General features: G+C 41.0%; 1 protein-coding gene across 1 annotated transcript in view; it reads left to right on the top strand.

Annotated features, from left to right (window-relative positions):
• LOC309540531 (mucin-5AC-like) overlaps window positions 1-8898 on the top strand; it is a 64099-nt gene that overhangs the window by 43434 nt on the left and 11767 nt on the right. Inside the window, exons 31-39 of the mRNA XM_082237487.1 lie at window positions 131-244; window positions 1092-1357; window positions 2215-2383; window positions 2948-3195; window positions 3732-3915; window positions 4506-4737; window positions 5501-5679; window positions 6404-6473; window positions 8495-8595. Coding sequence (XP_082093613.1) covers window positions 131-244; window positions 1092-1357; window positions 2215-2383; window positions 2948-3195; window positions 3732-3915; window positions 4506-4737; window positions 5501-5679; window positions 6404-6473; window positions 8495-8595 — 1563 coding nt within the window. The remainder of the gene's footprint in view (window positions 1-130; window positions 245-1091; window positions 1358-2214; window positions 2384-2947; window positions 3196-3731; window positions 3916-4505; window positions 4738-5500; window positions 5680-6403; window positions 6474-8494; window positions 8596-8898) is intronic.

Here is an 8898-nt window from a genome sequence, read left to right as displayed (position 1 = left end):
AGTTGGTGCTTTGGAAGTGTACACTGAAGTCTTAAGTATCTACAGTGTGTAGCATCCATTTCCAGCAGTATGTCTTCAAGCAGTACGTAACAACTGTTATACATTTATTTCTTTTCTATTGTGTCTTCAGCAGCAACAAGTACTTCCATACCTTCTACAACAGGAACTACAACAGTCACTTTGAGCAGAACAACTCCATGTTTCTGCCGTGTGCCCGGATTTAGTAAGGGCTTGTTTTCTCCTGGTGAGTTTCTCTTAATGAATTTGAAAAGCAGCTGAAGCAATGTTTTCATTCACATATTGCTTTGATTGTACATATGCTCAACATACGTCCTTCCTTATACCTACATCATGATTGTGCACCACTCTCCACAGGGGAGTCTACTTTGGTGCTCTGCTGTATAGTTTGAGGAGGAGTAGAAACCTTTTTACTTACTTTTTACATTTACATTTAAATCATTTTATTAATCCTCCTTTATCTGGGTTTTTTGTTTGTTTTTTGCAAGTTTGGGGCTGATATTTTCAATGCTTTATTGGATTTATGTATCTGTGTTTTACTCTACACTGCTTTATATGTTTTAACAACCTATGGAACAAAAGTATTAGCTGAGATGAATTCTGTAATTCTCTCATGCCATACATTCTTTGAACAGTATTGAACCACAGAGGTGTCAATAGATCCATCTCTCACCTATCCCCTATCCCCTTTTACAACTGACTCATATTCATGTACATCTACTACTATCTGCCAGCCATTACTTTTAACAGGTGGCCAACATGTCCTTTTACTTCCTAGGATTGTGAGTCACAAGTTATACTTGTGTATGATTTACTGGCTAAGGACCAACTGGGGAAAAGGCCTCGGCTGAACCTCTTGCTGATCTCCCATGGTGGTGTGGGGTTGGAGCTTGCCCACTACAAATTACACAATCCAATGCACGCTTTCTCAGACTTGCTGCTGAGAGTTGCACTGCATGTCAGTAGACAAATTCATCTGAACTTTATTTGCATTTTAGAATGTTATGACATGTTTTGTTTTATAATTTTCGTACATGGTGCTTTATGATAAATTCCCTCCTTTTTTAAAATAGGGGAAGTAATATACAATAGAACTGATAGTTCCGGATGCAGTTTTTATGCAGTTTGCAACAGAAGCTGTGAAATTGAGGTGTTCCAGGGACCATGTCCTTCAACAACTCCTTCCCACCCATCAACACCATCAGTTACAACTGCAGGAACCCAGCCTTCTCCGTCACCCACTACTGTTGTTCCATCAACCAGAGTATACACTACTGCAGCTGTATCAACCCCCACAACTCCTGTAACAGGTTGCCCTAATATTGATCCACCAAGAAAGGTAATTAGCATTGTTTTCATACATACATTGGGGATAGCTTTTGCTAGCTGATGAGAGGCTGTAGCCCTAAACATCAAAAGGGCTCCATGTTGGGGAAAGCTGTTGGACCAAATGCCTCTCTCACTCCATTTTCACCCCTCTTAAAAACCATCAAATGAATCCTCTCTTGGTGAACAAGGTGTCTATGTTGAAAAGAAAATCCTGACTACCCCAGGGACTTTTGCCCACAATTCATGCTGTATGAGCACCACTGTTTTGGGAGGTATGAGGAGCTGTCATGTGAACATGCACTTGGTCACAATCGACTCTCTTGTTATAGATCTTATTTGTGCTATTGATCTCACTGAAAATGGATGGGGATCTTGATGTTACTGGATTCAAAGTCTCATTATCCCTGACCACTGGTGGTTGGAACTGGTGGGAACTGGAATCCAACAACTTTGGTTAGGCTACAGGTTGCCTACCCCTGCCACAGAGTCATATATGGAGAAATCTCAAGTCCATTCCAAATGTTCTTGTTTGCCTCACTTTTCTAAAACATAGCAAGCTGGCTTATACCAAGGCAGACTATGGGTCTATCTATCTCACTCTTGTCCTTGTTGACTGCTAATGACTCCTCAGGGTTTCATATAGGAGTCTTCCCTGGGGCTATCTGGAGTTACTAAGGATTAAACATGGGACCTTTTGCACGCACACCATGTGCTCTACCATTGAGAAACAGCCTCTCCCCCTAACACCCCATTTTGCCTCCAGATGGGTTTTCCTCTTCCAGTAGGACAAGAACCCTTGGTAGTGGAGATGGTGTCTTTCTAAGAGTATGACACTTGTAGAATATTTTTTCTCTGGTTTCCCTCTAGACCAATGAAACTTGGATGTTTAATAACTGCACTGTGGCAACTTGTGAAGGAAACAACAAAATAGTTCTGAAGCCACAACCACCTGTAGAGAAGACAGTATGTGTGAGTGGACTCCCACCGATAAAAATAGTAGATAAGGATGGCTGTGTCGAACGCTATGAATGTGAATGTAAGTATAACTGAGCATTCCGAAAAAGTACATATATCTTTATGATATGGAATGAGAGATTAAGATATTTAACTTACAGGACTGTATCATACAAAGCTCAGGGGGTGTAATGTCATGCAGTTGCAATTCCATTTATTGAGGGAGGTGAGACTTTTGAGGGTCTTTCAGGGAAGGCTATGGATTTGCAGAAGCCTAAACTTCTTGTTTCTCTAGCATACTCCTAAAAAAGTCAATGGGTGGCTTTTCATATTTCAATGGAAAGGAGTAAGGGAGAAAATGCTGTGGTTCAACCAATTCCTGCCCTGGCTGTCACTAGTCATCAGGACTCTGGCTATGGCAGTTGTTTCACCACAAAATCTGCACCATCAACATTGCTCTCCTAGAATTCTCTTATTATTCCCACTTTCTAATTGGTGTACCAAACTAGGACCTAGCCCATCAAAGTTAATACAAGCAACAGCATAATAACCAATGATTTCATAGTGTATATTTACTTTGGTCCTCTGGTTTGCTCAAGACTACACTCCAGGTGAACCTTATTTGATCTTTTGATTTCTGTTACAGGTATTTGCACTGGTTGGGATGCTAACTATCTGACATTTGATGGCACTAATTACACTTTCTATGACAACTGCACTTACATCTTGGTGAAAGAGATTGTGAATATACATGGAAACTTCAGTGTTTTGCTTGACAATTATTTCTGTGATGTCACGAAAATTCAGCCCTGTTCCAGAGCCATCATTGTAAATTACAACTCAATGGAAGTTGTGCTAAGCAGTGAAGTGCATGAAGGAGTGAGAATTAACAAGGTACTGTGTGCCACAGATTTCTCAAACTGTGTCAGCTTCCTACAATAATTATTTTTTACCAAAACAAAAATGTCAAAATGACATTTATAAACCAGCTAATGGGTTGTAAAATTTACATAACAATCATGGCAAAGTGCCTGTTTGAGGAATGCTACTTAATCCCATGGGGTAGATTATGTTTAGAATTGAGATGCTATTCCTCAAACTGTGCATCTCTATAATGACTACTCAGAAGAAAGCCCCCACTGAGTTTAATGCACTTTACTTCCAGTTAATGGTTATAGAATCAATGACATACGCGTGCACACACACATATATATACATGTGTCTGTATGTTTTCAGTTAAAAACTATGGCTTACTGTTTTTAATTAAATACAATAACACAGTAAAATAATCATTGCAGTATTAAAAGTAGTATAAAAACAGGCAGCTAGGAAATATCAGCATGGCCAGGACTGATTGCCCTCAAGTGCTCTGGAAGACTCTGAATCCTCCAGATTTATATTCTTTTGCCTCTTTTGTGCTGCTGTTTCAGATTTTTTTCAACCATGAGCCGGTCAATGGAGATTTCACCAAATATGGTATTTCTGTCACCAGTACTGGAACTGTCATGAGTGTCGAAATCCCTGCACTCCAAGCTTTTATATCTTTCAACGGGCTCACTTTCTCAGTAAAACTCCCCTTTGACCTATTTCAGCATAACACAGAGGGGCAATGTGGTAAGTAAAGGGATCAAAACATCCCCAACCATTCAAATCCTTTTTCATAATGTTATTCCTTCAAAACAAATTTATTTACATAGGAAGATGTGGAGCATTAGAAAAGCAATAAAGAAAAATTAACCATTGGGGGGAGGGGCCACAGCTCCATGGCCGAACACATGTGTGTGGTGTTAGACCATCCCAGGTCCAGTTCCTGGTATCTACATCTGAAAGTTCTTGGGATGAAGAAAGAACTGCTGCCCATCAGAGTAGACCTAATTGGGCTTGGTGGACCTATGGTTTGACCAGGCTTCCTCAACCTTGGCCTACAACTCCCATGATGCCTAGCTAGCAGGACCAGTGGTCGGGGTGATGGGAATTGTAGTCTCAAAACATCTGGAGAGTTGAGGTTGAGGAAGCCTGGGTTTGACTAATATATCCATACTGAAGAGTAGGAAACAGAATATGCATATAAGGTACACTTTATGATAGCAACAATGGCTTTTTCAATTAGGAAGTCCGCTTCGTTATTTCAATGTCATTCAAAGTGACACTAATGTATACTGCATATTCAACACACTTACGATGCGACCCTTTCTCCCTCCTAGGGGTATGTTCAAATGACAAGACAGATGACTGCCGCCTCCCCAACGGCCATGAAGCTTCCTCTTGCTCAGAAATGGCCAGCTACTGGAAGACCTACGATAAAAACAAGCCCCATTGCTATGGAGTGCCAACAACATCACCTCCAACAACAACACCGCATGAGCCAAGAACGACAACACCAGCACCAACACCCTGCACCACTCCATCTCCTCTGTGTGAGCTGATTGTGAGCGAGTAAGTTCAACACAGCCTTTACAAATGCTTCAGCTGTTAGATCCTGCAAAGCAAGCTATCGCTTTGACAACTTTATTTTTTTAAAAAAACCCACTTCTGATGAACACATAGGAACATAAAATCATCACCAAGACATTGTGCACATGACCTCATCTGTCCAGCTTGTGGGCAGGACATAAGCCACTGGTTGACCACAGGACTAGAAAGATAAAGCTTTGGTCTGCTCCAGCAGAACTTTTCACCTTATATTCTTATGTTTTTATCTACTGCTAGGCCATCAGGAATGTTTTCTAGGGATAGATAACACCCTTTTCCTTTATTGTTCTTATATTTCACAGATGATAATAATAATAATAATAATAATAATAATAATAATAATAATAATAATAATAAATTTTATTTGTACCCCGCCCTCCCCAGCCGGAGCCAGGCTCAGGGTGGCTAACATCATAAAACTAACACAGTATACAAAGAACATAAGATCCATCCAACAATAAGCATGGCATTGTTTAAGTATCTTCAAGGCATCTCGGCTACCTTATATACCATAAAGAGCTTTAACATTGCAACACTGTAGGATTTTTACTTCCATAGTAATACAAAGCTGATCTTTCTAGAATTGATATCATTGTGAAATGTACTGTACATATTTGCTAAGAATATTATCCTTTCAGTCGCAGTTTCATACTGAAAATGGGGTGGCAAGGGGACATTGCAATATTTATGAGCCATAGTTCAACCATGTATTCTTTTGTATTTGAAGTGTCTTTGAAGAATGCCATAAGGTTCTGCCTCCCAGAATATACTATGAAGACTGCCTCCTTGAAGCCTGTCAGTCTTCCAATGAGTCTGTGCCTTGCTACAATTTGGAGATATATGCTTCCCTCTGCATAGCTAAAGGGGTTTGTACTGACTGGAGGAACATGACGCTAGGAAAATGCCGTAAGTGGAAGACAACGTATTTTCGCTTATCCTAAAGTGAGCAGCAATTTATCGTAGAGCAATAATAGCTGAGTGAACCAATCAATCAACCATTCAAAACGGTGTCAGCAGATGAATAGTAATCAATGCAAACTGAACAATAGCATGTTCTAACTTCAGTTGCATGTTTGTTTCCCTCAGTCTTTGTCTTTTTTTCACAAGAATTAAGATTTCAGCTTCTGCACTTCATAGTGGATTGAATCCAGAAGGGAAGGGAAGTTGACTTTTGCTAATTGCTCCATCTCCCTGAAGCCCATTGCAACCTCTGAAACTGCTCCAGAGGGTTGGAGGATCCTCCAGATCAACATGGGAGGTGGCACTGCAAGAGGATGGGGGAATTGGCAAATGTTGCCTCCCTCTCTTTCCACCAACAGGTTCTCTCCACTGGATCAGAATCCATCTGTGGATGTCTGTATTGAATCCATGTTCTCAGCTATGGATATTTCCATTTGTAGGTCAGGGTTGAGCATGCACTGGGGCTTACAACAGTCCTCTGGGTATGGGTGTGCCTTGCCTTTGCAAAAGCCACTCCTTCATTCAATCTGATGCCAACCATAGATGCTTTATGTGATTTTTTAAAAAAGCTAATGGGAAAAACATAATATGACAACATGTAATACATAGTTCTGCCTCATGTTGGAGTCATTCTGCTTCTTAATGACACATTTTATTCTCTTATATACAGCATACCACTGCCCCAAAGACAAGGTGTACAATGCATGTGGCCCCATTCACCCTGTCACCTGTGATGATGGGTATGTATTAACTAAATAATTAGCTCTCTGAATGCTAATGGCTACACTTTTGTATCTTTGAATAAGAGACAATATGAAATATGTATATGACTTACTAGAAAATGGTGAATGTATAAAGGTCATATCAAAATCTTTAGATGAAGATCTTTAATTAGTTAGTATCGTCCCAAGTATGGCAGCAGCGGATAGTTGATGTGTTAATTTTTTAGGGGAATGTTGCATTAATTAATAGGATTTGTTTTTAAAAATGCATTCTTATCTATTTATATGGTCATTAATTCCATGTCAATTCCTCTCCAAATAATTATGATTGCCAGCTTCAGGTTTAACTGCATTCTGGTTAAACTGCATTCTTTGCTGGTAGATACTTTAAACCTGCCAGAGCCTGAGCAGTTCCCACCACAGAAGTCCCTGCCTTGGTCTTTCAACTCTACTCATTTTACAAGGATGTTTTCAAGATCTAGTCAGTCCTCCAGGGCACCATAAACCTTTTCAGGTTCTCCAGGCCCTATCCCTATGGCTAATCCAGGGCATGGTAATTCTAACGTTTGGTGCTAAACCCGTCTACCCTGGAATCACATACTCGCTTGTACTCTGCACAGATTAATGAGGCAAGAGTACAAATACTGTATAGGCCACATAAATGGATTAGCATCCTTACCTGATAGCATAAATCATGGTAATGTTGAATAGTTATTCTAGCTTTAACTCTCTCTATTCAGCTTGGTTGGGACGCGGGTGGCGCTGTGGGTAAAAGCCTCAGCGCCTAGGGCTTGCCGATCGAAAGGTCGGCGGTTCGAATCCCCGCGGCGGGGTGCGCTCCCGCTGCTCGGTCCCAGCGCCTGCCAACCTAGCAGTTTGAAAGCACCCCCGGGTGCAAGTAGATAAATAGGTACCGCTTACCAGTGGGAAGGTAAACAGCGTTCCGTGTGCTGCGCTGGCTCACCAGATGCAGCTTTGTCACGCTGGCCACGTGACCCAGAAGTGTCTCCGGACAGCGCTGGCCCCCGGCCTATAGATGTGAGATGGGCGCACAAACCCCAGAGTCTGTCAAGACTGGCCCGTTCGGGCAGGGGTACCTTTACCTTTACCTTTATTCAGCTTGGTTACCTTAAGTCAAGGGTGTTAAAAGGTGGGGCCCGTCCCAAATTAAGTAAAGCAGAGCAGGTGAAAAGAGTTTAAAGCCAGGATAACTATTCCGCATTACCTTGTTCTTAGCTCAAAAAAGGGATTCTGTTTCAACCCTGATTCCATGCATAGTGCAATTGGATAGCATTGTACAGTGGTACCTCGGGTTAAGTACTTAATTAGTTCCGGAGGTCCGTTCTTAACCTGAAACCGTTCTTAACCTGAAGCACCACTTTAGCTAATGGGGTCTCCTGCTGCTGCCGCACCGCCGGAGCATAATTTCTATTCTTATCCTTAACCCGAGGTACTATTTCTGGGTTAGCGGAGTCTGTAACCTGAAGCATATGTAACCCAAAGTACCACTGTAAATAGATTAAGAAAGATCCTTTCAAAGATTTCTTCCTACTAGTGTAGTGTTTAAAGCTTGAGCACAGTGGCCTGGCAGACTAGCTTTCACTGGTTTAAATTGGGGGTGGAGAAGTGACAGCCCATAGGCCAGATTCAGCCTACAGCACTTTTGACCTGAGTAGACGTGGTTCAGTGTGCGCTGTTAACCTACAACCATATGCACACTTGCTTGAGAGTAAGTGCCATTGACCTGAAAAACTTATTTCTGAGTAGACATGCAAATAATTGTGCTGACCGGATTCCCAACACACAATTCTTACTCTTAACATAAACTGTTGCAATTAACCTGTTGTCTCTTATTATGCCATCTATAGTGAATGGCTCCAGTATTTATTTACTTCTTAGGAAAGCGCCAATTTTCTTTTGCATTTAAATACTGTAATCCCTTAGAAAAATAGTGTTTTTACGAAGGTGAGCATTGAAGCTATTAAACTGTTTGATTACAGAACTGGAAATAATATTATCTGCTCTTCTTTTCCTTGCAGACCAACCAAAGATACAAGTGAGCATGTTGCTGAAGGATGCTTCTGCCCAGAGGACAAAATCCTCTTCAATACATACACGGATATCTGTGTCAAAACATGCGGTAAGTTTCTCTAATCCTGATCGGCTAATTATATCAATTTAAACCAAAAGCAGATGCATAATTAAAGGTGCTGGAGTTCATCAGCAAATGATTGGCCCTTTACTGGCCAAATTACCAGGAAGGTCAGCACAATTCTATGTTAAACATTTGCTGGGAGATAAAATCCCACAAGATTTAAAGACAGCAGTCAAATTTCTGTTGGTGGCTGTGACAATAAGAAGTCAGTTAACCACCTAAAGCTGGAAGGATTATTTCCAGGGGCTTACCTGAAGCTATTTGCTATTTTGTATATTTGCTAGTTTC

This window comes from Podarcis vaucheri, assembly GCF_965113315.1.
Source record: "Podarcis vaucheri genome assembly, chromosome: 1".
NCBI lineage: Eukaryota > Metazoa > Chordata > Lepidosauria > Squamata > Lacertidae > Podarcis > Podarcis vaucheri.
Note: the sequence above shows the minus strand (reverse complement) of the source record. Positions and strands in the feature narration are given on the sequence as shown.